The sequence below is a fragment of the Suncus etruscus genome, chromosome 15, assembly GCF_024139225.1.
Source record: "Suncus etruscus isolate mSunEtr1 chromosome 15, mSunEtr1.pri.cur, whole genome shotgun sequence".
In the NCBI taxonomy this organism is placed as follows: Eukaryota; Metazoa; Chordata; class Mammalia; order Eulipotyphla; family Soricidae; genus Suncus; species Suncus etruscus.
In genome coordinates, this window is record NC_064862.1 from 19,280,958 (window position 1) to 19,308,817 (window position 27,860).

Sequence of the window (27,860 nt, forward strand, 5' to 3'; positions counted from 1 at the left end):
CAAATATACACAGAGTAACAAATGGTTTCCATATAAAAGTAGGATGTTGCTTGTCTTGGGGAGGAGTATGTGTGAGAGACTTTGGTGCCACAGAGCATCATCAAATTTGAAAGAGAACAGTCAAAAGTGGCTTGTTCTCTGCCCAGAGCATCCCCTGCCATTGTACTTCCTCTCTTATTGACTCCCCTTCAATTTCTTTAAATAAAACTATTTTACTTTAAAAAAAAAGGGGGGGCTAGAGAGATAGCATGGTGGTAAGGCGTTTGCCTTGCGTGCAGAAGGTCAGTGGTTCGAGTCCTGGCATCCCATATGGTCCCCTGAGCCTGCCAGGAGTGATTCCTGAACCTGGAGCCAGGAGTGACCCCTGAGCACTGCTGGGTGTGACCCAAAAACCAAAAAAAAAAAAAAAAAAAATAATAATTGACTAACTGGTAACTGTAGTTAATATAGACTATGAACTATATATAGTGTATTTAAAAGGTCTGAGAGGTGAATGTGCTGCTAAAGCTCAGCTCAGTAAATGGGCTAGTAAAGTACATGGATGTGAACTCAGCTGTCTTGACAGTTTTTTTTTGGTTTTTTTTTTTTTTTTTGGTTTTTGGGCCACACCCAGTAACGCTCAGGGGTTACTCCTGGCTATGCACTCAGAAGTTGCTCCTGGCTTGGGGGACCATATGGGACACCGGGGGATTGAACCTTGGTCCGTCCAAGGCTAGCGCAGGCAAGGCAGGCACCTTACCTTTAGCGCCACCGCCCGGCCCCCTGTCTTGACAGTTTTGATGATATATTGCAACAAGTCATGATATTGTATATCTAAAACTGATTCAGTGTTCCAGATATGTTTTAGAAATAAGTACTAGACTCTCCTTCTCCCTCTCCCTTCCCCTCTCCCTCTCTCCCTCTCTCCCTCTCCTCCCTCTCACTCTCTCCCTCTCTCCCTCTCTCCTCCCTCTCTCCCTCTCTCCCTCTCTCCCTCTCTCCCCCTCTCTCCCTCCCCCTCCCCCCCAAAAAAGAAATAAGTACTAGAGAAGAAAAAATAGTGAGTGGAGCCTGGAAGATGAGATTCATTGGTTAGAGTCCGCCTGGCAGAGTGAGATCAACCCCAGACATACCCTATGGAGCTGAATGTGATCTTAGTCACTGTGACCCCCGAACAAAGGGCACTGAAAGGGCAGCACTGTAACCTTGGCTTCTGAACGAGGAAGGGCACAGTCTCTGGTGTGTGAACATTGGAATCAAATGTGTGATCCTAACACATTGCGCAACAGTATTGAATTGTTGGAGTGTGGGGCTGGAGAGATAGCATGAGGTAAGGTGTTTGCCTTGCATGCAGAAGGACGGTGGTTCAAATTTCGGCATCCCATATGATCCCCCGAGCCTGCCAGATGCGATTTCTGAGTGTAGAGCCAGTAGTAACCCTGAGCGTTGCCGGGTGTGACCCAAAAACCAAAAACCAAAAAAAAAAAAAAAAAGAAATGTTGGAGTGTGGAAAGAAAGGTAGATGCCAGAAGAAACAATTAAAATGATTTAGAATATTTGGATTTTGGTGTTCCATGAGATTTTGAGAATTCCATGGGCCATGGGCCTGTTTTGCTTGAGGGAGATCTGAGTTTGATCTCCAGTACTGCTTATTCCCCTGAATACAGAGCCATGTGAACCCCTGAGTCCCCTCTGGGTGTGACCCAAAAACAAAGGAAAAACACAATTTGGGGAGCAAGATTGGGATGGGACAGGAAGACTGTTTTCCAGTGACAAACCTTGACTTTTAGTAAAAAGCTCAGAATAATTAGAAGTATTGATGTGCTAGAAAGTGAGAGGGGGAAAAAATTAGACTTACTAACTACCGAAATCACAGTGAGCTGTAATACTTCATTCCTCTGACAGGGCACTTCAACATTTTATTGACTGGGACATTCTGATATTGTTTAGTCTCTCTTCACTGGTTGTGTTACTAGTAACCGTAAGTTCAGTCGTAGGACCAGGCTCGGTGATTGCCTAGACTAGAGTCTAGACCAGTGATGGCTAACCTTTTTTGAGCCCGAGTGCCCAAACTGCCGCACAAAACCAAAGAATTTCCTCAAAAGTGCCAGCACGTCAATTAAACCTTAATAACAAGATTTTAGTATCTAAAAACTATGCGGCATGCTCCTCATATCTTAATTGTGGACCTTCCCGTGTGCCAGCTGCAAGGCCTTCGTGTGCCACCTCTGGCACGTGTGCCATAGGTTTGCCATCTTGGGTCTAGACTATAGATTATGGCTTCTTTGCTGGTTTTCTACATGGTCCTTCCACTTCTTCCCTCCAACCCCCAAGTTGAACAAAGGCAGGCACAGGTAGGGAGTTTCTGCTCCTAAGTGGCCGGTTGTGAGCTTCTCTAATAGAACCTGAAGGGACACTCCACCTTCTAGTGTCCTGGGGAGATTGCTAGGCAAACAAGGTGGTGAAGTAATTATTTAAAGGCCAAAGTATGTCTGCACAAAGTCAAATGATGTGTCTGCTTCTGTCTGTGGACACCGTGAGTTGCTTTCTAGGGAGGGAAATAGCTTCCTGTAACCTTTGCTCCATCTTCCTTCTTTTTCTTTCAGCTCATAGACCAGCTAAAGCCTGGCGGAAGGTTGATCCTGCCCGTGGGCCCCGCTGGCGGGAACCAGATGTTGGAGCAGTATGACAAGCTTCAGGATGGCAGTGTCAAAATGAAGCCGCTGATGGGCGTCATCTACGTGCCTTTGACAGACAAAGAGAAGCAGTGGTCCAGGTGGAAGTGATTTTCTCTTCTGCTCTTTCTTCCTCCACACACGCAAGGTGAAAGGGTGTGGATTTTAAGGCATTACCTTCGAGAGCTGCTCCTCCGGCTGCCCCCTTGTGCCACTCCATTTTAGCATCCAAAATCGGCTCCATTAAAAGTGTAGACACATTTTTGCATGTCTGCCTGTCTTTGGGTTTACCTCATATCTTTGGGGAAGGGACGTGAGACTTGGATGGCACACTTTTTTTTTCTTTCTTTTTTTTAAAGCTACTTTGAGCCAGTTTAGTCATTTCTAAGGGCATCTGGTTATGAACCACTGACGCTGCATTTTTAAATAAGTTTGACAAGTGCTCACTGGCCACAGAAACAAAGGCTTGAGTCTGAAAGGAAGGACGCTATCACCTCCTGACCCTCATTCTCCGTTGTGAAGAAAGAAAGGAAAAGGTGCTCCTGACCTAGATTTTGATGGTGTCAGATTTCCACAGGAGACAGACAGTTCTTCCTGTCTGCTTGATTTTGCTCTTGTCAGCTGGAGTCAGCGATGTCTGACCCTCTGCTGGTTTTGCATTCAATTATTTTAGATATGTGGAAAAGATCCACCATGTTTTGGGCACTGTGAGTTGGACCCATATGCCGCTCTCAGGACAACTCGGAATTAGGAACGGAACCTGGGTTCCTGCTTGCAAAGCATGTGCCCTAGTTCTGTGGGGCTCTCCTGGTCTCATCAATGTTTCAGGGCCTTGAGCTAAGTTCCTGGAGAGGGGGGACTTTTCCGCAAGCCCTCCCCACTGAGTGCCCAGGTCTCACAAACCCACCCCAGGGCCAGCAGCATGCTGCATTATCTCCAGCTCTGCATGGTTCATCAATGCAATGCCTACCTTTGTTTGATGTTTTAGCATAATCTGAATATTTTATTTGAAGCCAAGATCTCTCTTCTTTCTTTCCTTCTCCCTCTCCACCCTAGTCCCTCTGGTGGGAAGGAGTGACAGCAAATAAGTCTGAGTAAATTAACTACAGATTACTTGGAACTAAATGTGAAAGTAAGAAGGGCTTTACAATGTCCTTGTTGTAGAATTTAGTTGACAAAGGTACTTATTTTAAGGTTATTTACTTCACTAATAAGTAAAATAGTGTTTATAAGTTTAATCACCCTTGGTTGTGTCTTCTGGAAAGTGGAAAGAATGATACCTTTGGAATGAATGAATGTTGTAATATGGTTATGAGTTGAATTCGATTTGTTCAAAATAGTTTTACTTTTAAATAAATTCAGATTGTCAACTTCTGATATCTTACTAGGCATCGCATTTTATTCTTCTAATGTGATTATAGTGGTTTTCTTTCTCTAACCTGGGGAATACTACTTAAATTAGGGCTGGAGTGTAGTTTAATGGCAGAGCACTTGCCTGCTATATGTGAGATCTGGGTTCAATCCCTGGTACAAAAAAAAAAACCAAAAACAAAATACAAAATAAAAGGAAAATCCAAAAAAAAGGGGGGGAAAAAAGCACCTTCCTATTCCTCCGGTTGGCATTTTGCATTTTTGCATCATACCCAGCTGTACTCGGGGTTTACTCCTGGCCCTGCTCTCAAGGATTACTCCTGCCAGGACTTGATGGATTATATGGATTTCCAGGAATCAAACCTGAGTTGGCTGCCTCAAGGCCAGCACCATCCCTGCTGTACTGTCTCTCCTATTTAAATACATTTTCTAACAACCAAGAGATAGTTTTAATTTTTTTGGTTTGCTTTGGGCCTTACCTGGCAGTGCTCAGGATTTACTCCTGGCTCTGATCTCAGAATTTCTCCTGGTGGTGCTTGGGGGACCATATGGGATGCCGGGGTTGAACTCATGTCACCTGCATGCAAGGCAAGCTCCTTGCTTGTTCTACTATTGCTTGAGTCACCCCCTCCCTTTCTATCTTTTTGGGGCATGGGATGAGAGGAGAATTTTTTGAGTTTCAGCCAGCAGTGCTAACGGCTTACTTACTCTTGGCTCTGTGCTAAGATCACTCTGTCCTAAGATCAGTCCTGGCAAGGCTTGGGGGTCGGATATGTGGTTCTGGGAGTCAAGGAAGCTTAACTCCTGTAATATTTCTTTAGTCCTTATTTATTCTTTTTGTTTGTTTGTTTTTTGGGCCACACCCAGTGACGCTCAGGGGTTACTCCTGCTATGTACTCAGAAATTGCTCCTGGCTTGGGGAACCATATGGGAAACTGGGAGATCGAACTGCAGTCCCTCCTGAACCGAGGTCCGTCCTAGGCTAGCGCTGGCAAGGCAGACACCTTACCTCTAGCGCCACCACCCTGGCCCCTCTTCCTCCTCCTCCTCCTCCTCCCTCTTCTTCCTCCTCCTCCCTCTTCTTCCTCTTCCCTTTTTTTTTTTTTTTTTTTTGTTTTTGGGCCACACCCGGCAATGCTCAGGGGTTACTCCTGGCTGTCTGCTCAGAAATAGCTCCTGGCAGACACGGGGGACCATATGGGACACCGGGATTCGAACCAACCACATTTGGTCCAGGATCGGCTGCTTGCAAGGCAAACACCGCTGTGCTATCTCTTCGGGCCCCCTCTTCCTCTTAAGGGAATGCAGGAATTCAACCTGGGACCTCATGCATGTACTCTGTGTCTGAGGTAGATCCCTGGCCCCCTCATTTGTACATTTTTTTCCTCTAAGTAATTAATTCCCTTTCCTATCCATGCCCCCTTTTTATTTTATGTTATTGTCATTATTATTATTATTATTATTATTATTATTATTATTATTATTATTATATTTTTTTTTGGTTTTGGGGTCATACCCAGCAGTGCTTAGGGGTTACTCCTGGCTTCATGCTCAGAAATCACTCCTGGCAGGCTCAGGGGACCATATGGGATGCCAGGATTTGAACCAGTGACCTTCTGCATGAAAGACAAACATCTTACCTCCATGCTATCTCTCCAGCCCCCCTTTTTGTTAATATTATGTCCGTCAGACACTTATTTCAGAGCTTGCAATCTTGGTTGTGGTGCTTTATGGGATACACACAGTTGATTGAGATTGTATGTTTTGTTGTGGCACTTGGCTTGGGTTATCACATGAGAGGCCTGTGGGACAGTTCTGTGGGGTTGAATTTATGGGCTCAGCAGCTTCATACAGGGGCAGATGCTCTGCCACCGAGCTGCTCCCTTTCACTTGTTCCCTTTCACTTACTCTCAATTAAGAATATTGGGCCAGGGGCTGGAGCAATAGCGCAGTGGTAGGGCATTTGCCTTGCATTCGGCTGTCCCAGGTTCGATCCCCGGCATTCCGTATGGTCCCCTGAGCCTGCCAGGAGCGTTTTCTGAGTGCAGAGCTAGGATTAACCCCTGAGTGCCTGTGACTATGACCCAAAAACCAAACCAAACTGAAACAAAACAAAAGATTGGGCCAGAGCAATAGTACAGCAGGTAGTGTGCCTTGCACACAGCTGATCCAATATCCTATCGGGTCTCCTGAGCACTACCAGGAGTGATTGCTGAGTTCAGAGCCAGGAGTCACCCCCAAGCATCACCAGGAGTGATCCCCAAACCAAAAAGAATGTATGTTAGTTGTTTAAAACTATTAGCCTAATAATTATATCTAATTATGTTCTCTACTAAACTAATATGTAGTTATTATCTGTAGTTAATACATAGGTGTAAGTTGCTATTTTAAAGAACTCTAGAAATTTAGGATATCACTTTTTAATTGTAAATGAGCTGCATAAATCATTCCAAGGAAGTCATAGTTAGATAGAATCTAAAACATTAGGAAATAATTATCTTTTGGGACTGGAGCAATAGCACAGGGGGAGGGTGTTTGCCTTGTACCTTACACAGGATGGACCTGGGTTTGATCCCCGGCATCCCAAGTCACCTGAGCCTGCCAGGAGCAACTTCTGAGTGTTACTGGTAATGACCCAAGAACAAAAAAAAAAAAAGGGAAATAATTAACTTGAAAGTGATAAGCTTTTGAATATTAGGATACCACAGGTTCATTTATGCACAGGTAGAAAAAAAATTTTTTTTTCACACTGAATGCTAGTATTCAGCTCTAGAAACTTAATTTTTTGTGAGTGGAGGTTTGATTCACACACAGCAGTGGCCAGAAGCTATTCTGGTCCAGTGCTGGGAATGGAAAACAAGCCTTCCACATGCAAAAATGCACCTTTGAGCTCTATGTTGGTTTTCTTTCTTTTTGGGGAATTGGGGAGAGTGGGGCATACCTTGCTATGCCCAGGGCTTATTCCTGGTTCTGGTATCATGGAATACTCTTGAGGATGTTAGGGGCACCCTATGAGGATTGAACCCAGGTGAGCTGTAATCAAAGCTAAGCTCCTGGACTGTAGAAATTATATAATGGGGAAGGTGTTTTCCTTGCACAGGGAGGGAAGGCAGATCAAGGTTCAATCTGTGGCTACCTCAAGTGCTTCCTGAGTGCAGAGCCAGGAGTTATTCCTGAGCATTTCAGGGTGTGACCACAAAACTAAACCAAACAAACAAAAAGCTGTTCATCTGTCACCGTGTGGACCCCAATTTTTTTTTTTTTTTTTTTAAATTTCTGGGCCACATCTTGTGGTGCTCAGGTTATTCCTGGCTCTGTGCTCAAAAATCACTCCTGGCAGCCTTGAGACCATATGAGATGCTGGGGACCAAACCCAGGTCAGTCCCGGGTCAGCTGCATGCAAGGCAAATGCCCTACCCTCTTTGCTATTGCTCCACCCTCCCTTTCTTTTGGGTAGGTGGGGCACATCCAGCTGTGGTCAGGTGTTAATCACACACACACACACACACACACACACACACACACACACACACACACACACACACACACACGGGGATCATATGGATGCTGGAGATCAAACCTGGGTTGGCTGCATGCAAGGTAAATGCCCTACTTGCTTTGCTATTGTTCACATACACACACCCATACCAACCCACCCAGCCTTTATTTATTTCACACATATACACACAACCCTTTATTTTACTTTATTTTTTTTTGGTTTTTGTTTTTTGGGCCATACCTTACAGCACTCAAAGATTACTTGTAGCTTTGCACTCAGAAATCAGTCCTGTCAGGCTCAGGGTACATAATAGGATGCTGGGGATTGAGATCGAACCTGGGTGAGCTATGTGCAAGGCAAATGCCCTACCTGTTGTGCTTTTGCTCTGGCCCCAGCTTTTTTTTTTTTTTTTTTTTTTTAATTTGTGGCCATACCAAATGGTACTCTGGGGACCATGCTGCTTTTCGGTTGGTTTCAAACCTGAGGCTACTACATTCAAAGCATATGCTTCAACTCTCTGAGCCATATCAGTTGGGGAACTTTTTCCTTTTCAGTGTCACATATTTTTCCCCTCCTATTTTATTTTTGTTTTTGAGCCACATCTAGCTGTACTTAAGTTAGTCCTGGCTCTGTGTTCAGAAATTACTCTTGACAGGTTCGGGGAATCATAAGGGATGCCAGGAATCGAATCACCATTTTTCCTGGGTTGGCCGCATGCAAAGCAAATGCCCTACCACTGTGCTTTCTTTCTGCCCCTTCATTCAATTTTTCTATATATGACTGGCCATTTTCTGAGCATCATTTTTTGCAGATGCCCACTGTAATTTGTGGTTTCTTAATTGATTGGCATATGTAAGTGTGAATGAGCTCCTGGGTTCTCTGTTCTGGTTACTGCAGCTTACTGATGGAAAGTCCTGTGATATCTCACGTTTTTTCCTTTCCTAGGATTACTTTCGTTATCATAGGGTTCCATTTACATTTTAGGTTTATTCCAATTTTGTTGAAAATGCCGATGAAATTTTGATAGGAGTTGCCTTCAGTCAGTAAATTACTCTGGGTAGTATGGATTGTTGAGCAATGCTAGTTTTTTTCTGATGTGTGATCATAGGACTTTTTTATAGTTTCTTTTACCAGTACCATAACTTCTTTGGAATATAGATCTTATTCCTCCTTGGATATATTAATTTCTAGGTACCTTGTTACTTTTTATGAAGTTCTAAATGTGTTTTTAAAAATTTGCCTAATAGTTCATCACTTGTGTACAGAAACAAAGTAGATTTTTGTGTATTGACTGTTTTGCAACTTAACTGAATTTACTAGTTCTTAAGTTTTTGGGCTGGTCTTTTGAGTTTTTTTAAATCTAGTATATCATGTTATCTACAAAAAAGAGTGATATTCTTCCCTTTCCAATTTTGATGCCTTTCATCTTTTTTTTTTATCTTGCCTAATTACTTTGGCTAGGACTTCAAGTACTATGTTGAATACAAGTGACGTATATGAGTACCCCTCCCATGTTCCTGCTCTTACAGGAAAAGCTTTCAGCTTTTCACCGTTGAGTGTGATGTTAGCTTGTCAGATATGGCCTTTGTTATATTGAGGTATGTTCCCCTATTCCCGGTTTATTGAGAGTTATTATTTTTTCTTTAAAAAAGTTTTTTTAACTAAAAGGATATTATACATATTTATATATACTATTGATAGGGCTTAAGTTTTGTTTACAATATCTGTAATGCCTTGCTACAGGTAAATGTGGATCATATTTAATAAATCAGTTGCCAATTGATTTTCACAAGCACAGAGATTTTAATTTATGAATAGACACTATGCAAGCAAACCCTTTGCAGGTGAAATATTTTAATGATCATATGATTTAAATCAAAGCTGTTCTGTAAGACAGGCTGGGAATGTAGCTCAGTGGTAGAGCATTTGCCTTGCATGTGTAAAGTCCTGGATTCAATCCCTGGCACCACATAACCAAAACAAAAGCCAGAACAAATCCCAAAACTATTATTTAGAAAAGTACACTGAAGAGAAAAACTAATCATGAAAGAGACGGTGCAGTATTTTATAACAGGCAGTTCGAAAGTGCTTTGTTTTTAATTTTGGGCACACCCAATGGTGCTTGGGTTACTCCTGGCTATGCTCTCAGAAATCGCTCCTGGCTTGGGAGGCATATGGGACACCGGGGAATCGAAGTGCGGTTGATAAGTTAACCTTATGCAAGGCAAACACTCTACTGCTTGCACCATTGCTCTAGCCCCCGGGGAGTGGTATTTTAAAAAGACTTGTTGGTAGTTAGAGAGCTAGTACAGCAGGTAAGGTTCTTGCCTCTCATGCCACAAAGCCGGCTTTGACACCCAGTGCCATGTAGGATGCACTGAGCCCCACCAGAAGCGATCTTTGAGCTCAGAGCCAGGAGTAAATTCGGAGCACAGCCGTGTCTGACTTCCCCAAACAAACAGACAAACAAAACACGGCAGCTTCTCTTACACACTATACGAAATTCAGTGTAAATGAAAGCAGTTTTCCCACCAATCCCTTAGTGTAGCACTTAACCAGGGAAATTTTAGTTCCCTATCTATCTTACAAATAGATTTTTAAGACCTCTTAAACCATTTGATTTTTGTGTTTTACAAACAAGGTACAAAACTGGTACACAGAGTTTCTGAGTCTTTTCCTGGCGTTACCAATCTATAACTAGTCAATCAGTTATTAACATCTTTCTACAGTTACTTGGTCATTCCCTCTTTTTTTGTGGGATCCCATACCTGATGGTGCTCTGGGTCTCTTAGTTTGGGGATCAGTCCAAGTGGTGCTTGGGGGACTATTTGGTACCAGGAATTGAACGTGGGCTTCTGGTGAGCAGCTTATGTGCTCTGCCCTCCCTCCAGTCCCTTCGCATTCTTTGTATAGAAAAGCATGTGTAAGCCTATATATGTTTTTCCTGACTCATTTGAGATCTTGTGACACACAAAGACTTTTCATTCCTAAAGGACTTGAGTGTTTAATAATTTTCTGTCATTCAGATTACTATCTTCAGATGTGGAAATTTTAGGCTTTTTGTCTGGCGGTTGACTTCCACCCCTTGCTACACTCAGTGGTAGCTTACTCCTGGCTCTGTGCTCAGGAATCACTCCTGACATGCTGGGGGGGGGGGGGCTCCATATGCGATGTTGGGGATCAAATCTGGATTGGCCAGGTGCAAGGCAAGCATCCTACCTGCTATACTATTGCCCCAGCTGCCACTCCCCACTTTCTGTCAGTTACTAAGGTATCATATACCTATTTTCTCTATATTTTTGTTTTGGCTGGGTGGGGGCACATCTGGCAGTACTCAGGGGTTACTCCTGGCTCTGCACTCAAAAATTACTTTTGGCAGGCTCAAGGGACTGTATGGGATGCTGAGGCTTGAACCTGTTTGGACGCACACGAGGCATTAAACGCCCTACTCACTGTGCTATCGCTCCAGTCCCTCTAAACAATTTTTGTCTTTCTTCCTCTCACTAGCAGTAAGAGTTTAATTTTTTTTGGTCCACTTTTGTGAATGTGACTATAATTTACTTGAATTCTACTTTTCAAGCGGTCATTTTTGTAGTACATAGCGTAACAAGACCCTATATGTCAAGTTCTCCGACTTCCAACTCTTTAGGCTTGAAGGAAGAAAGATTTTTTTTTCCAGAATGAAACAATAAAGAACTCGAGCCCTTCAGGTTTTCTAGTTTATTCTGCAGTGAAAGATGAAGTTGCAGACTTTTTTTTTAAACTTATTTTTGCTTTGACTTGTTTGCTTTTTCTTTTTCTTTTGTTTTCATTGCTTGTCTTGGCTTACCTCTGGTGAAGTAATCGTGATATCTGAACGACTAGAAAGCCATGCATCACGGTCTGTAACTCCTGTTTATGTATTTCTTTCTTTTCCCTCCCCCAGGGATGAACTGTAAAAGCCACATCAGCTTGACCAGTATCAAACATTACAGTGGATCTTGCTCATCTCAGTCCTCAGAGCTTTCTGAAAAACAACAGCGTCACAGCTTGTTTTGGACTTTGTCACACTCTTATTTTCAGCATGCGATTGTCTGGTTTTTGTAGAGTATCTAATTCTTTAAAGAGGCAAGGGAGCCACAGTGGTGGGAGGAGGCGGAATATAGATTTGCGTATCCTTTAACATGCCCACATTTTACTTTGAAATGCCATGAGAAGATGTGCTCCACCGTGAAAACTTAGGCTTGTGGACTGATCTTTGAGGACCTGCTTTACCCAGACACTTAGTTGTTCCGGTAAGAACTGAAGTCAGACTCTTCCCATCACCTTAGCACCACCATTCACAAGTTCAGAGTCTTGGACTGGGACATCTGTAGATGCTACTAAGAAACTAGAGACGAGCTTTCTTTTTAAAGCTTTTGATGTGGTATCCATAGAATCGCATGTTGTAGATACAATCAGCTTCTTCGTTACCTTCCGGTAGCTCAGCATTTGTAAATATTAAACCTTAAGGTGGCAGGTGGTGTCCCTTAGAACACTGCAGCTGCTTGAAGGGACATAACTGACATGGCTCTTCCTCCCCCGCCCCACCCCAATTATAAACGATAGACTCTGTTAGCTGAGTATTCTTTTTCTCTTCCTGTTTCAACCTGGCTGCTGATACTGTACCTGACTTTTAACATGCTGTGTCAGCTGTGTCCTAGTTCCTGAACAGTTTATGCAGTGCTGCTTTGCCAAATAAAATTAAAAACTATAAAGAGGTGTTTGGTGGTAAATTCACGTGAGTGCATGACCTCGCACCACATGATGGCAAAGGGGACAAGTCTCCCACGGCCAGGAGATGGTACAGGCTTAAGGAATGTGTGCCTCTGTGCGGGCAGTCCACACGACCCTCTGTGCATCACCAGATGCTTTAGACTGGGTGGCTGAGGATCGCCTAGAGGGGCCCAGGCCTCTCAAGCTCCCTGCCCCCACTCCCCATGCTTCCGTGGGTCCAGAGATCATTCAAAGGGCTGGAGTACATGGTTTGCATAACAGAACCCGGGATCCAGGGTTGGTTCTTCACACAGCACTGGATTGACCCCTGAGCACTGAGCCAGGAGTAGCCCGAGCACAGCTCTGTGAAGCTCCAAAACGAACTTTTCTCTGCCGAGTAGACCCATCTACAGTGTACTGTGCAGTTGTACCTGTGCTTGCTTGCTTGGGGAGGAGTGTTTCCACACCTTACGGTACTGAAAAGCTCACCCTGGCTCAGTGCAGTGCCTGACACTGAACCCTGGTCCCAAATGAAAAGCCTGTACACATCCTGCTGCGCTGTCTCTGGACCCAACGATTCCTGAAGACAACTGCACCTCAGTTCTCATCCCCCTTGGGTCGAAGTAGGTCTGTCTTGCCTCTTGAAGGTGCCCAGTAAGTGTTAGTCAGTTGAGCAAATGAACTCAGTGTCAGGAAAGAACAGGGCAGAAAAGCAAAGCAAAACGTGTCTTCTATGAAAAAAAAAAAAAGATTTATCAGTGTGATTGAGGATGAGTCTCAAAGGTGTCGAGTTGAAATATTCTCTTTGTATTCATTTCACAGTTAGCTCTTACCTAAGAGTTCTAGAATTTGATTTTTTTTTTTAATTTTGGTTTTTGGGCCCACCTGGCAGCACTCTGGGGTTACTCCTGGCTCTACGCTCAGAAATTGCTCCTGGCATGCTCGGGGGACCATATAGGATGCCGGGATTTGAACCACCGCTCTTCTGCATGAAAGCCTTACCTCCATGCTATCTCTCCGGCCCCTACTTAGAACTTCTTATTAAACTTTTTTTTTTTATGGGGCTGGGCGGTGGCGCTAAAGGTAAGGTGCCTGCCTTACCTGCGCTACCCTAGGACGGACCACGGCTCGATCCCCCGGCGTCCCATATGGTCCCCCAAGCCAGGAGCGACTTCTGAGCGCATAGCCAGGAGTAACCCCTGAGCGTCACCGGGTGTGGCCCAAAAACCAAAAAAAAACAAAACAAAACAAAACAAAACAAAACTTTTTTTTTTTATTAGCCATGCTAGAGCTTTTTGTTTTTGTTTTTGCACACCCTGCAGTGCTCACAGGTTACTCTTGGCTCTGCACTCAGATGTGACTTCTGGCAGGCTTGGGAGGTCATGTGGGATGCAGGGGATCAAACCTGGATCAGCTGTGTGCAAGGTAAACGTCCTGCCCATCGTGCTATTGCTCCAGCCCCTCTCATTAAGTTTTTTTTTTTGTTTGTTTGTTTTTTTTGTAGTTTTTGGGTCACACCCGGCAGTGCTCAGGGTTTACTCCTGGCTCCATGCTCAGAAATTGCTCCTGGCAGGCACGGGGGACCATATGGGACGCCGGGATTCGAACCCATGACCTTCTGCATGAAAGGCAAACGCCTTACCTCCATGCTATCTGGCCCCTCTCATTAAGTTTTAACACTGACATTTGTTAAAAAAAAAAAAAAAAAAAGTAATCCGGGTTCCAGAAAATACCGATAATAGAGCTAACTCTGTTAGGAACAAAGTAGTAGTATCCCATCAGAAAGTAAACCAGGGGCTGGAGCAATAGCATAGTGGGTATGGCATTTGCCTTGCAAACGACCGACCTGGGCTCACTCCCTGCCATCCCATATGGTCTCATCACTGCCAGGAGTTTCCCTGACTACTACTTGGTATGTTCCAAAAACCAAAAAGAAGAAAATGTAATCCAAACTAGGAGACTATTTGGAGGATAATGTAGTTTTCCAATGAGCCTGAATATTACTTTTGGGGGGTGGGGTTACTCCTGGCTTTGTAACTCAGAAATCACTTCTGGCAGGCTTGGGGGACCAGATGGGATGCCTGGAATCAAACCAACTTCTGTCCTGGGTTGGCCCCTTATATGTTTTTTAAAAGTCCTACTCAGACCTTTTGCTATATTTTGTAGGCCTTTATTCTTCTCTGAACCTATCTTGCCCCTATGATAAAATAGGGTTGCCTTGTTAAATTAAATATAGGTAAAAATAACAGTGTAATAGCATCTTACATTAAAAAGTTGTAAAAAAAAACTTATGAAAATACATTTTATTTAAGGAATATTGTACACAGAGATTAGGAGCATCTTCCCTACAGTATTTTAACACCCAGAAAACCAAAAAAAAAAAAAAAAAACAAAAACAAAAACAAACAAAAAAAAACTTAAATGGGGGAAAGTGAGACTGGAGCGATAGCACAGTGGTAGGGTGTTTGCCTTCTGCCAACCCAGGATGGACCCGGATTTGATCCATGGCATCCCCTATGTCCCCCAAGCTTGCTAGGAGTGGTTTTTTTTTGTTTGTTTGTTTGTTTTGGTTTTTGGGTCACATCCAGCAGCGCTCGGGTTACTCCTGGCTCTATGCTCAGAAATCGCTCCTGGGACGCCAGGATTCAAACTACCTTCTGCACGCAAGGCAAATGCCCTACCTCCATGCTATCTCTCCGGCCCCTGCTAGGAGTGATTTTTGAGGGCAGAGCCAGGAGTAACCTCTAAGCGCATCTGGGTGTGGCCTCAAAACAAAACAAAATGGGGGAAAGTGGTTCATTCCATTGGTTGAAAGAACCTGATATTAAAACATAACATTCTCATAGAAGTCGGTGCCAGGAATTTACTGCCCCCTCCACCCCCGCTCTCCATTAAGTCTTCCATACTACACCAAGCACTTGGAAACTGTTGCCCATATGCATGAGACCCTCAAGCAGTGTTAGATTTGTGAGAAGGTGCCGATCTTGTTCATTTTGTTCAAAGTGTGACCTTCCAGGCGCTCTGCTTCCACCTTGATTTCCTTATCACTATATGACCATGTAATCCAGGTCTGTGGTTTATTTTCAGGCTCAAGGCTTATTTTTCCCCACATAGAGGTGATACCGTCATGAGCTAGCTGCCAAGATGATGTCAACTGAATAGGACCTTGGAAGACTTTCTGGCCACCTGTTCAGAAGGGGTATAATTTAAATATTCCTGCCATGGATGACCTCTCATTGATGGTGTCAGTCTCACAATGGGTTTGTTTTTATTTGTTTGTTTTTGGATCATACTTGGCAATGCTCAGGGGTTACTCCTGGCTCTGTGTTCAAAAACCGATCCTGGCAGGCTTGGGGGACCATATGGGATGCTGGGAATTGAAACTGGGTCCATCCCGTGTTGGCCACATGCAGGGCAAATGCCCTACTGCTGTGGTATCTCTCTAGCCCCCTCACAAGTGGGATTTGAAGGGAGAAGGACAGGGAATGAGTTGGGTGCTTCATTGGCTAGAAGAACCATGGTTGCTGAGGATTGATTGGCTGCTAGGAACCAAGAGCTAACTGACACTGGCTAGTTTAAAGGCCACCTCTAGAGATGCTGAATCTTTTCTCTCTCTTTTTTTTTTTTTTTTTTGAATCTTTTCTTAATTAGAAATCTTTCTCCAAGAACAGCTTACATGATCCAGAATTATAGTTCTCTTTAATCATACAGACTTCTAAATCTCAAAATATTTTTTTATATCTCCTAAGGAAAAACAATAAACACAGATTTGCAGAACCTTTTGGGTTTTAAATGGCTTTCCCAGGCCAAATTAAAAAAAAATCATCAAGGTCTAGAGCCCAGTGTTTGTATGAATTATAAGAGCACTGTCATGGCCGCCCAGCTATTTCAATGCTGCTCAGAGATACATTCCGTTGATGAGATAGTCAGACTCCTCTGATGTAATGGGCCGAGCTTTCTTCAGCTTCTGTTTGACCAGTCGGAGTCGGCAAGCAACCAACAGAAGCAGCAAAGCAGTAATGGCCAATCCCAGGGCCAGGGGCAGCACAGCACCTGTGAGAGGACAGAAATGGACAGGTCAGTGCTGACAACAAGAGCTATGGGGTCTGAGTAGCTCTTCGAATCCATTGCAAAGTCTATTAACTCAAGGAGGTCCTAGCAAGTGAGAATTTGTATTGCCACAATTTTGCAGGTCAACTGAGGTACAGAGGTTAATTGAGCTGGGAGCACATAGCTTGTGAGGCTTCAAACAGACTTCTTTAGAACAGAAACTCTGGGGCTGGAGTGATAGCACAGTGGTAGGATGTTTGCCTTGCTGACCTGGGACAGACCCAGGTTTGATCCCCATTATCCCACCATGCCATTTGGTCCCCTGAGCCTACCAGGAGCAATTTCTGAGCACAGAGCCAGGAGTAATCCCTGAGCATCTCCAGGTGTGCTCCCCCCCAAAAAAATGTAGGAACTGTATCATAATCTACAAAATCTGTAAAAGCAAAAGAACACACATTGCAGTCAAGATCACCTGTACATCCAACTGGAGCAGACATTCTGTAAAGGCAAGTCATGTGATCGTGACCATAGGAAACTTTGTGGTCATAGATAAGAGTTCTGGATTCATGATCATTCTCTCTCTCTTTTGCTTTTTTGGCCACACCCGGCAGTGCTCAGGGGTTCCTCTTGGCTCTGCACTCAGAAATAGCTCCTGGCATGCTAGGGGGACCATATGGGATGCTGGGAACCGAACCTGGTCTGTCCTGGGTCATCTACACGCAAGGCAAACACCCTGCCACTGTGCTATTGCTCTGTCCCATGATCATTCTCTTTTAAAACAAGAATGAACATGTCAGAGCAATAGTCCAGCAGGTAAGGAAGCATGTCTTGCACACATGCAGCTGACCTAGGTTTAATCCTTGATACCATATAAGGTCCCTGTGTCTTGCGAGGAGTGATTCCCGTGTAGAGGCAGGAGCAAGCCCTGAATACCACTGGATATGGCCTCAGGTACCCCTTAAAAATCCTCAACAATGGGCCCGGAGAGATAGCACAGCGGCGTTTGCCTTGCAAGCAGCTGATCCAGGACCAAAGGTGGTTGGTTCGAATCCCGGTGTCCCATATGGTTCCCCCCCCCCGTGCCTGCCAGGAGCTGTTTCTGAGCAGACAGCCAGGAGTAACCCCTGAGCATTGCCAGGTGTGGCCCAAAAACCAAAAAAAAAAAAAAAAAAAATCCTCAACAAGACCTCCCAAAAGTGGAGTGGGCCATAGAGAACAAATAGGCAAGAGCATGCAAGGCCAGTAGTGCCTTAACCCCTCCTGTACTATTTCTCCTGCATACAGGGAGCCAGGTTTCCAAACACTTCATGACTCCCTGAGCACTGCTGAGACTGATCCCTGAATCCTGTCAAGGGTGGTTCAAGAACAGGAAGGTCTGGGCTAACACCCAATTTCTGATTCAGGTTAGAGCTTTTAGAAATTTTTGTTTCTTGGGACCAGACCAATAGAAGAGTAGGTAGAGCAGTGCTTTACTTGCCTTCAGCCAACACTGGGTTTGATTCTTGGAATCCTGCATGGTCTCCAGCCAGGAGGGATCCTTGAATGTGGAACACTCAGGAGTAAACCCCCCCCCCCCCAAGCATTGCTGGGTGTGGCTCAAAAAGTTTTTGTTTTTTTTTGGTTTTTGTTTTTTTTTTGGTTTTTGGGTCACACCCGGCGGTGCTCAGGGGTTTCTCCTGGCTGTCTGCTCAGAAATAGCTCCTGGCGGGCACGGGGGACCATATGGGACACCGGGATTCGAACCAACCACCTTTGGTCCTGGATCGGCTGCTTGCAAGGCAAACGTCGCTGTGCTATCTCTCCGGGCCCAAAAAAAAAAAAGTATTTTTTCAATTCAGGTAACCTACTCATGAGAGAGGGCTGATCCAGTCCATGGATAAGGATTGGCTGAGATCCAAGGTTGAGGGATGCCAGTTGAAGAGCATAAAGCCTGGCAGAAGACGCGTGCATGTTCTGATCCCCACACAGATCATTGTTAGCATCATCAATGCTCAAGATGTCACCTAGTGGCCCCCTCTGCAAGACAGAGGGTCTTAAAAACTTTAACAGTGTTAAGTGAGCCTCCCGGGTCTTTCTTACCTGCTTCTGGGGCCGGGTGTTCCCTTCCTCCTCGATTGCTCTTTGACTCAAAAATAGAATTTTCCTCTGTTCTGTCCTTCCCTGAGGAAGCACTCGCTATAAGAAACAAATTGATGTATATTGAAATTGCATCAAAAGTGATATAAAAATAAGGCATGTTTTGCTTTTTAAGGATGGACGACATAAAGGGCCATATTTTCCTTTAAAAAATGTAATTCCATGAGGCTAGACAGAGCACAGCCAACAGAGTACTTGCCTTGCATGAGGATGCTAATCCGGGTTCAATCCCCAGCACGCCATATGAACTGAGCTTGGTCAGGAGTGATCCCTGAACAAAATATAAGCCCTGAGCAATATTGCCTAGTGTAACCCCCAAACCAAAAATCAATTAAAAAAAAGTATTTCCAGGAGGCAACAAATGATTTTTCTTTTTGTTGTTGTTGTTCTTTTGGTGCTGAAACCCAGGAACGAACCAATGAATGATTTTTCATAAGGCGTCACCCAACCCCCAAATAACCAAATAAACCCTCCAGCCCTCCCCAACCTAATATCTATGTTTGATTTTAAAGCTCTACAGAGGTTTCCAAACTTGACTTTCTGCCCTCTGGTCAGAAAAGAAAAATCATTCTTGCCCCCCACTCTGTCCTGAAAATACCTTTTTTTTTTTTTTTTTTTAATTAAATTTTGGTTTTGTGTCACATTTGACCTTGCTCAGGGCTTAATCTTGGCTTTGAATTCAGGGATCATTCCTGGAAGGATCTGGGGACCCTGTGTGGTGCTAAGGATTGAACCTGGGTTGGCCATGTGAAATGCCAGCACTTTGACCCCTACTATCTCTCCAGCCCTGCAAATCTACCTTCTTTAGGGGGCTGGAGAGATAACATGGAGGTATGGGTTTTCCTTGCATGCAGAAGGATGGAGGCTCAAATTCCAGCATCCCATATGGTCCCCCGAGCCTGCCAGGAGCGATTTCTAAGTATAGAGCCAGGAGTAACGCCTGAGCGCTGCTGAGTGTGACCCACAAAACCAAAAAAAAAAAAAAACCAAAAAACCAAGCTACTGTCTTTAAGCAAATAAACACAAAGCTCCAGTTGCACCCAGAGCAACTACTACCCTTCTGCATTGTCCCACTTTGAGGCTGTATTTGCCCAGAGGACTAATGTGACCCAACTCATAAATCTGTGTGGCTGGAACAGAACATGGAACCAGAGCTAGGTAGGGGCACTCATAGTGTCCAAGTTCTTTCACATGGAGAGAACTCAGCCTACAAGTGAGGAGCAGTCTCTGGATTTCATAAGATGGAAAGCAGAGCAGTCAAGAAGAATTTCTTAAAAGAAAAAGATGAAGGGGGTGGGGATACATTAAGGGGTTTACAGATATTTTCATTTTTGTTAAAATGAATTTAAAAAGAAGTCGGAGACCAAAAAAGAAAAAGGAAGGTCAAAGGGGCTGGAGACATAGCAATAGGGCATTTGCCTTGCATGCAGACGATCCAGGACAGACAATGGTTCGAATCCCGGTATCCCATATGGTCCTCCGACCCTGTCAAAAGCAATTTCTGAGCACAGAGCCAGGAGTAACCTGTGAGCACTACTGGGTTTGATCCAAAAACCAAAAATTAAATAAAATTTAAAAAAGGGGCTGGAGTGATAGCACATTGAGCAGGACATTTGCTTTGCATGCAGCTGACCTGGCTCAATCCCTGGTATCCCATACAGTCCTCCGAGCCTGACAGGAGTGATTTCTGAGCTTAGAGCCAGGTGTGGTCTCCCCCAAGTTAAATAATAAAAAAATCGGGCCCGGAGAGATAGCACAGCGGCGCTTGCCTTGCAAGCAGCCGATCCAGGACCAAAGGTGGTTGGTTCGAATCCCGGTGTCCCATATGGTCCCCTGTGCCTGCCAGGAGCTATTTCTGAGCAGACAGCCAGGAGTAACCCCTGAGCAATGCCGGGTGTGGCCCCAAAAAACCAAAAACCAAAAAAAAAATAAAAAAATTATTATAGGGGCCAGAGAGATAGCACAGTGGTAAGGCGTTTGCCTTAGATGCAGAAGGAGAGTGGTTTGAATCCCAGCATCCCATATGGTCCCCTGAGCCAGCCTGGAGCGATTTCTGAGCATAGAGCCAGGAGTAACCCCTGAGCGCTGCCGAGTGTGACCCAAAAACCCAAAACCAAAAAAAAAAAAATCATGACTATAACAACAATGCATGTAAAATAGTGAATCCAGCCTGTATAGTATTTATTTCTATAACAAACATGATTTTTTTGGGGTTTAGTTTTGGGTCACACCTGCCCAACTCAGTTTCTGTGGATGGCTCCTGGTGATTCTTGAAGACCCTGTGGTAACAGGGATCAAACTCAGGCCTCTTGCCTGCAAGACGTGCTCAACTTGCTGAACTATATCTCTAACCCCTACCACATTAATTTTTTTTTTTACCACATTAATTTTTTTTACTTTGTTTTTGGGTCACATCTGGCAGTGTTCATGGGTCACTTCTGATTCTGAATTCAGGAATTATCCTCGTGGTGCTCACAGGACTTTATGGGATGCTGGGTATTGAACCCGGGTCGGCTGCATGCAAGGCAAACACTCATCATACTATTGCTCTAGCTCCCACATTATTTAAGTGGGGGTGGGGGGCAGGAGTCCGGAAAGTGCTAGGGGCTTATCCAGTTTCAACACTACCTGTGCATATGAAGTATGTCTGGTAAACATGATGCAGTAAATACATTCATAGAGCATGAAAAAATTTCTTTCTGAGACATTAACCAAAGACTTGTCCTTTGGCCTCCAGGCAGCCTTCAGCAAATTCATCCAAATCAATGTGGGTTTCTGTGCAACACTGCATAACAAGATTCCTCCCTCCTGGCCTGGAAACTCAGTTCTACCCACACTAACATTCCTTCTGCCAGAAACATGACTCCATTTATTTTAAGTTATTTAATTTAAACTAGGTTATAGTTATGTTAATGGTTACAGTTTAGTCATGAAGTATTATCATAGCAAAGATACTACCCAAATGCCAAAATCATACAATGCCAAATACCACCCAATGCCAAAAACACGAGGCAATAAAACAAGTTCCAAGGATTAGAACCGGTATGCTATTAGGTGGCAGCACCAAATTACAAGTAAGCTTGAAAGTGGCCTGGACAGGTCAAACACAAGAAATTCAGCTCTAACAAAAGAGACACACTACTTAACAGGAGAAAGTATTTACACACCATACATCAGATATCCAAGATCTATAAAGCACTCACAAAACTCACAAACAAAAAATTGTAGTGAAAAAGGAGCCCTCATCCCTGGTTGGTGGGAATGTCAAGTGGGTCAGCCTCTATGGAAAGCAATATGGCAACCTCTCCAAAAGACAGGAAGAGGACATCTCACAGCCACTGCCATGGAAACAGCCAAGCTTCACAGCTTCCTGACTGCTCTTGAAAGAGATGCCAAGGTGATGAAACCCTCAGGTTCACCAATCTTTGAACTGAAAACTCTGGGACCCGCTCAAGAGGGTGGGGGTGAGCTGTTCTCAAGATCTTGGAGTAACACCTTCATATGATACACCGACATTCCAGTTAGGAGCACAGCAAATTAGACATAAAGTAGCCATGGAAGTTCACTAAGCATAATAAATAAAAACAATGACATAGGGTCCAGTGAGATAGCATGGAGGTAGGGTGTTTGCCTTGCATGCAGAAAGACGGTGGTTCGAATCCCAGCATCCCATATAGTCCCCTGAGCCTGCCAAGAGTGATTTCTGAGTGTAGAGCCAGGAGTAACCCCTGAGCGCTGTTGGGTGTGACCCCAAAACAAAACAAAAAAAAAAAACAATGACACAGAAGGCTCAACTTAACCAAAAGCTCCATAAATCCTTAGACAATGACTTTAATAACACCATTGTGAGATATGACAAATTTCAAACATTTTCTTTGACTTTTTGTTTGTTTTTGTTTTTTTGGGTCACATCTGGTTGTGCTCAGGAGTTATTGCTAGCTCTGTGCTCAGAAGTCGCTCCTGACAGGGTTGGGAACCATATGGGATGCCGCGATTCGAACCACCATCTGTCCTGTGTTGGGTGCATGCAAGGCAAACGCCTTACCACTGTGTTCTGGCCCCTCTTTGACTTTTTTTTTTTATAATTTCACATAACATTCTATTGTAAGAAGCAATATGAAATAAATTATTTTGTGCCTGCCAATGGGGCAGGAATTGAAAGGGTGAGTGGGAAAGTGGAAACAATGCTGGAGGTGGTGGGATTGGTGTTAGAATGCTGAATGCCCAAAACAACTGTATTATGAACAATTTTGTAAACCAGGGTGTTTAAATAAAGGTAGGAAAAAATAGGAATAGGATTCTCATACAACTAACCAATGCCACTTCTTGCATCTATCCCCCAAATACAAAAATATTAATTGTAAAGAATATATGCACACTTATGTTTATTGCAACACTTAGTACAACAAGGTACTAAGATGAGAGCTACCCAAATATTCAAATGCTATATATAATGGAATATATGCAATATATATACAATGAATTCAATATACAATATATATGCAATGAAATATATATAATGGAATACTTCTAAGAAAGAATAAAATCATGCAACTTGCAACAATTAATGGAACTAGAGGCCCTCATCTGAGTGAAGTTATTGAAGGAAAGAAACAGATACGGAATGATCTCTCATATGTGGGACTCAAAGATACACAGCAAGGTCAACAGACGTTCAAAGGGAGAACTGATCAACACAAGAGAGAGAGAGAGAGAGTCTGTGTGTGGTTGTGGGGGAAACTGAAAGGGGGGACAATAGGGACCTGGTGGGGTGGGAGGAGGGTAATGCACAGTGTGGTGTTGGAATTATATACTTGAGAAACCATTATCATTATTATAATAAAAGCAATAAAAATACAGAGAGAGGGGAAAGGGAGAGAGAAGAGAGAGCACAAACAAACCTGGACTGTCAAAAAGAAAGGCCCTCAGGAACTAGAACCCCAGTTCAGGAGGGAAGGTGCTTGCCTTGCACAAGACTGGCCCAGGTTCAAGCCCCAGCTTCCTGAGTGGTTCCTGGTGCCCAGCAGGAGTGACTTCTGAGTGCAGAGGCAGGCATAAACCCTTGAACTACTGGGTGTGTTACAAAATAAAGCAAAACCAAAAAATGCCCTTTAGAGCCCACAGGACTGAGTTCATGCCTTGCTATCAGGGACCTGGGTCCAGTTTCTGGCATGCTAAGGGTGACCTCAAATCAAGCCAAGCCAACCAACCAACCAACAAACCAATCAACCAACAATAACAAAAAATACAAAAAAAAAAAAAACAAAACACAAAAATAGATGTCCTTCATGGGATATATTAAGGACATACTATTATGAAGGTGTTTTAAAAGTAGATAAATAGGGCCCGGAGAGATAGCACCGCGGCGTTTGCCTTGCAAGCAGCTGATCCAGGACCAAAGGTGGTTGGTTCGAATCCCGGTGTCCCATATGGTTCCCCGTGCCTGCCAGGAGCTATTTCTGAGCAGACAGCCAGGAGTAACCCCTGAGCACTGCCGGGTGTGACCCCCCCCAAAAAAAAAAGTAGATAAATAAGGGGGCTGGAGTGACAGCACAGCAGGTAGGGAGTTTTTCTTGCATGCAGCAGACCCCAGTTCCATCTCAGGCATCCCATATGGTCCCCCGAACCTGCCAGGAGTGATTTCTGAGCACAGAGCCAGCGGGTAACCCCTGAGTACTGCTGAGTGTGACCCAAACACCAAAAACCAAAACTGAAACCCAAACCCCAAACTAAACCACGCCAAACCAAACCAAAAGTACCCAAGTAAGGCCACAGCTGATGCGGAGGCTGTTGTGGATACGCAAGAAGTGGGTGAGCCTAGCAGCAGTATGGCAGGGCCTAAGCATATAACTGCTTATTGAACTGTAGGCCTTAATGTGATCCTCTGGTCTGTTCATCAACTTTCACCTGTATTACTCCTGATGGTTTCTGAGGGAGACAATGCCTGGGATTGAACCCTAGTCAGCAGTGTGCAACACAGGTGCCCTACCTGCTTTGTGATCACTCTGGTCTCATTTCATTTTTATCCTACATATGGGAGAGATTTTTTTTGTTCTGTTTTGTTTCATTTTTTTGGTTTTTGGGTCACACCCAGCAGTGCTCAGGGGTTACTCCTGGCTCTCTGCTCAGAAATCGCTCCCGGCAGGCACGGGGAACCATATGGGATGCTGGGATTCAAACCACCGTCCTTCAGCATGCAAGGCAAACGCCTTACCGCCATGCTATCTCTCCGGCCCCAATATTTTTTTTTTAATTGTGGAGGTGGTGACACCTGCACAAATATAAACAGAGCTAATGAGAACTCACCTACAATTACCTGTAGAGACCCAATATGTGTATAGGTATGAATACATTTAGAATCAGCATAAAGGTCAGGTGCTTTGGTTCTTCTGTCTAAAGACTTTCTTTTAAGCCTTCTCTCTTTTTTTTATTTATTTATTTTTTTATTTATTTATTTATTTTTTTTGGTTTTTGGGTCACACCTGGCAGTACTCAGGGGTTATTCCTGGCTCCAGGCTCAGAAATTGCTCCTGGCAGGCACAGGGGACCATATGGGGCGCCGGGATTCGAACCGATGACCTCCTGCATGAAAGGCAAACGCCTTACCTCCATGCTATCTCTCCGGCCCCCTTTTTTTTATTTTTTTTTTATTTTTGGGCCACACCCAGTAATGCTCAGTGGTTACTCCTGGCTATGTGCTCAGAAGTCGCTCTTGGCTTGGGGGACCATATGGGACACCGGGGGATCGAACCGCGGTCCGTCCAAGGCTAGCGAAGGCAAGGCAGGCACCTTACCTTTAGCGCCACCGCCCGGCCCCAAAGCCTTCTCTTTCTTTGAAGAAGAGACTGTATCCCCCTAACACACTTCAAATCTAGACTTAACATTTAAGGCACGTCTTGCTCTTTCCCTTGGTGGAGAACCTGCTGGAGGTTCTTACCTGATGTGACAGGACGAATTTGAGTCCCAGATGACCAGAAGGTGGAATGATTCCTCCTCTCTGTGTCTGGCAGTGCAGGGGGCTGCTTTGGGGCTTGTTCCAATAAGGAGGTCCACTCTTTGTCTTTGCTGGGTCCTAGGGTTCTGGGCGACGCTGTGGCTGTGTGGGTCACCGTCTTCCGACTGAAGTCCACTAGGGAGTGGAAGAGTGAGCATCATAGCTGATGACATTCTCTGAGCTGTAACCAGAGCCCCTCAATCTGCAGAGAGTTAAGGTCAGGATTCTCTGGGGCCATTAACCCAAGGACTAAGGCAAGTCAGTCAGGGCCTGACTTGAAAAGCTGCTTGTTGGAGCCGGAGCAATAGCATAGCAGTTAGGGCATTTGCCTTACATGTGGCTGACCTGGGATGGACCAGGGTTCAATTCCATATTCCAAAGAGTCCCCTAGCCTACAAGGAGCAATTTCTGAGTGCAGAGCCAGGAGTAACTCCTGAGCACTGCCAGGTGCAGCGAGAGAAAGAGAGAGACAGAGAGACAGAGATAGAGACAGAGAAAGAGAGAGACAGAGAGATAGAGACAGAGAGACAGAGAAAGAAAGCTGTTTATTTTGATGAAATTGGATAATCCATTCTATTTCCTTCCAGTAATTAGTTTTCAAAAAAGCACAGTGTAGGGCTGGAGCTATAGCTCAGCAGGTAGAATACTTGCCTCACACGTAGCCAATGTGGTTTTGATTCCTGGCACCCTTTAGCCCCCTCCCCACCCCAGACATACCAGGAGTGTTCCATGAACTCAGAGCCAGGAGTAACCTCTGAGCACAGCTTGGTGTGGCCCCTAAAAGTCACAGAGGAACTGCCAAAGACAAAAGATCAAACTGAGCAAACTGAATTTCCCACAGTGGTGATGCTTATGGTCTTCTCAGGCTGTTGCACAGCTCTGGCTTAGCCAGATCCAGTGTGCTGTTCCTTTTCTACATGTTAATCAAGATAGTTATTTCTGAGTTTATTTCTAGACCACATTTGCTGTGCTCAGGGCTTACCTCTGTGAAGACCATAGGTGGTGTTGGGGATCCAAACATTATTTGTTTCTTTTTGTTGTTGTTGTTTTTTGGGGGGAGGGTCACAACCGGTGATGCTTGGGGGCTACTCCCGGCTTGGCACTCAGAAATCACTCCTGACTTGGGGGGCCATGTGGGACTCCAGGGATCAAACCCAGGCCCGCCCTAGGTCAGCCGCATGCAAGGCAAACACCCTACCGCTGCACTATTGCTCTGGCCGCACATCACTTGTTTCTTGTGAAGTGTGTGTGTGTGTGTGTGTGTGTGTGTTGGGCCACAGCTGGTGATGCTCACGATTGTGTGTGTGTGTGTGTGTGTGTGTTGGGCCACAGCTGGTGATGCTCATGATTGTGTGTGTGTGTGTGTGTGTGTTGGGCCGCAGCTGGTGATGCTCAGGGATTGTGTGTGTGTGTGTGTGAGTGTGTGTGTGTGTGTGTGTGTGTGTGTGTGTTGGGCCGCAGCTGGTGATGCTCAGGGATTACTCCTGACACTGCACTCAGAAAGATTTAGGGGGCCAGTGGTTGAACTCCAGTCAGCTTTGTGCAAGGCAGTTGCCCTCCCTGCTGTACTCTTTCCAGCCCCAGCATTTTTAGGATGGGCTAGAATCTTTCTGGAGCATGGCATGCAGTAGCAAAACTTTAACATTTATAAATAGGACTAGACACTCAAAGAAATGCTTTCTGATATTGTAGCTTTTTCACAGAAAGTTGTCTCTTTAACCAGGCAGAAAAAGAACAGTCCCAAGTCTGCATCTTATTGCAAGAACACAGACATCCTTTCCTCCCATTGCTTGAAAATGTGATGTGGTCCAGCTCACAGTTTTGGCAGAAAGCTTCATCAGATCCATCAGGACACTGCTCCACCCCATTACAGGCCAGTGTGATGTCAATGCAACAGCCATTGTCACAGAAGAAGTCATAGCGTGAGCACACAGATAGGCATCCTGTTTATAAAAAGTCTCCTTTCAGAAGGTGAAGGGATAGGCCATAACACTATCACAAATCACAAAAGGAAATCGAAAAGGATAAAAGAGACATCGGGGCATGAGCTCTGCTGAAAGGATAGGTACTGGAAAACTGCAGGACCAAAATTCAATCATCAACAACTTTGTAACTCTATCTCATGATGAGTCAATGGAAAACGTATCAATTAAAAAATTACACTCTCGGAGCCGGAGCAGTAGCACAGTGGTAGGGTGTTTGCCTTGCATGCGGCCAACACTGGACGAACCCCCCCGTTCAATTTCTGGCATCCCATACAGTCCCCCAACCCTGCCAGGAGTGATTTCTGAGTGCAGATCCAGGAGTAACCCCTGAACACCACTGGGTGTGACCCCTCCAAAAAAATGACACTCTGTTGGATACGGAGAGTGAAGGGTCACATTCTCTAGGAAGTTGGTTGAAGTTTGTTTCCCATCAAGCT

The 27,860-nt window shown here is 44.6% G+C and overlaps 2 protein-coding genes across 3 annotated transcripts in view; one reads left to right on the forward strand and one right to left on the reverse strand.

Annotated features, from left to right (window-relative positions):
- The window catches only part of PCMT1 (protein-L-isoaspartate (D-aspartate) O-methyltransferase), a 48,739-nt gene extending 36,474 nt beyond the window's left edge, over positions 1-12,265 (forward strand). The window contains exons 7-8 of the mRNA XM_049789360.1: positions 2,586-2,802; positions 11,450-12,265. Coding sequence (XP_049645317.1) covers positions 2,586-2,765 — 180 coding nt within the window. The 3' untranslated portion in view covers positions 2,766-2,802; positions 11,450-12,265. The remainder of the gene's footprint in view (positions 1-2,585; positions 2,803-11,449) is intronic.
- A 3,670-nt stretch (positions 12,266-15,935) lies between these two features.
- Positions 15,936-27,860, reverse strand: part of LRP11 (LDL receptor related protein 11) — a 43,853-nt gene continuing 31,928 nt past the window's right edge. Inside the window, exons 4-7 of one of the 2 annotated variants that reach the window (XM_049789349.1) lie at positions 27,256-27,381; positions 25,382-25,573; positions 18,388-18,483; positions 15,936-16,311 (exon numbers count right to left, since the gene is read on the reverse strand). In XM_049789349.1, coding sequence (XP_049645306.1) covers positions 16,157-16,311; positions 18,388-18,483; positions 25,382-25,573; positions 27,256-27,381 — 569 coding nt within the window. In that variant the 3' untranslated portion in view covers positions 15,936-16,156. The remainder of the gene's footprint in view (positions 16,312-18,387; positions 18,484-25,381; positions 25,574-27,255; positions 27,382-27,860) is intronic. The other variant, XM_049789350.1, reaches the window with a different exon arrangement.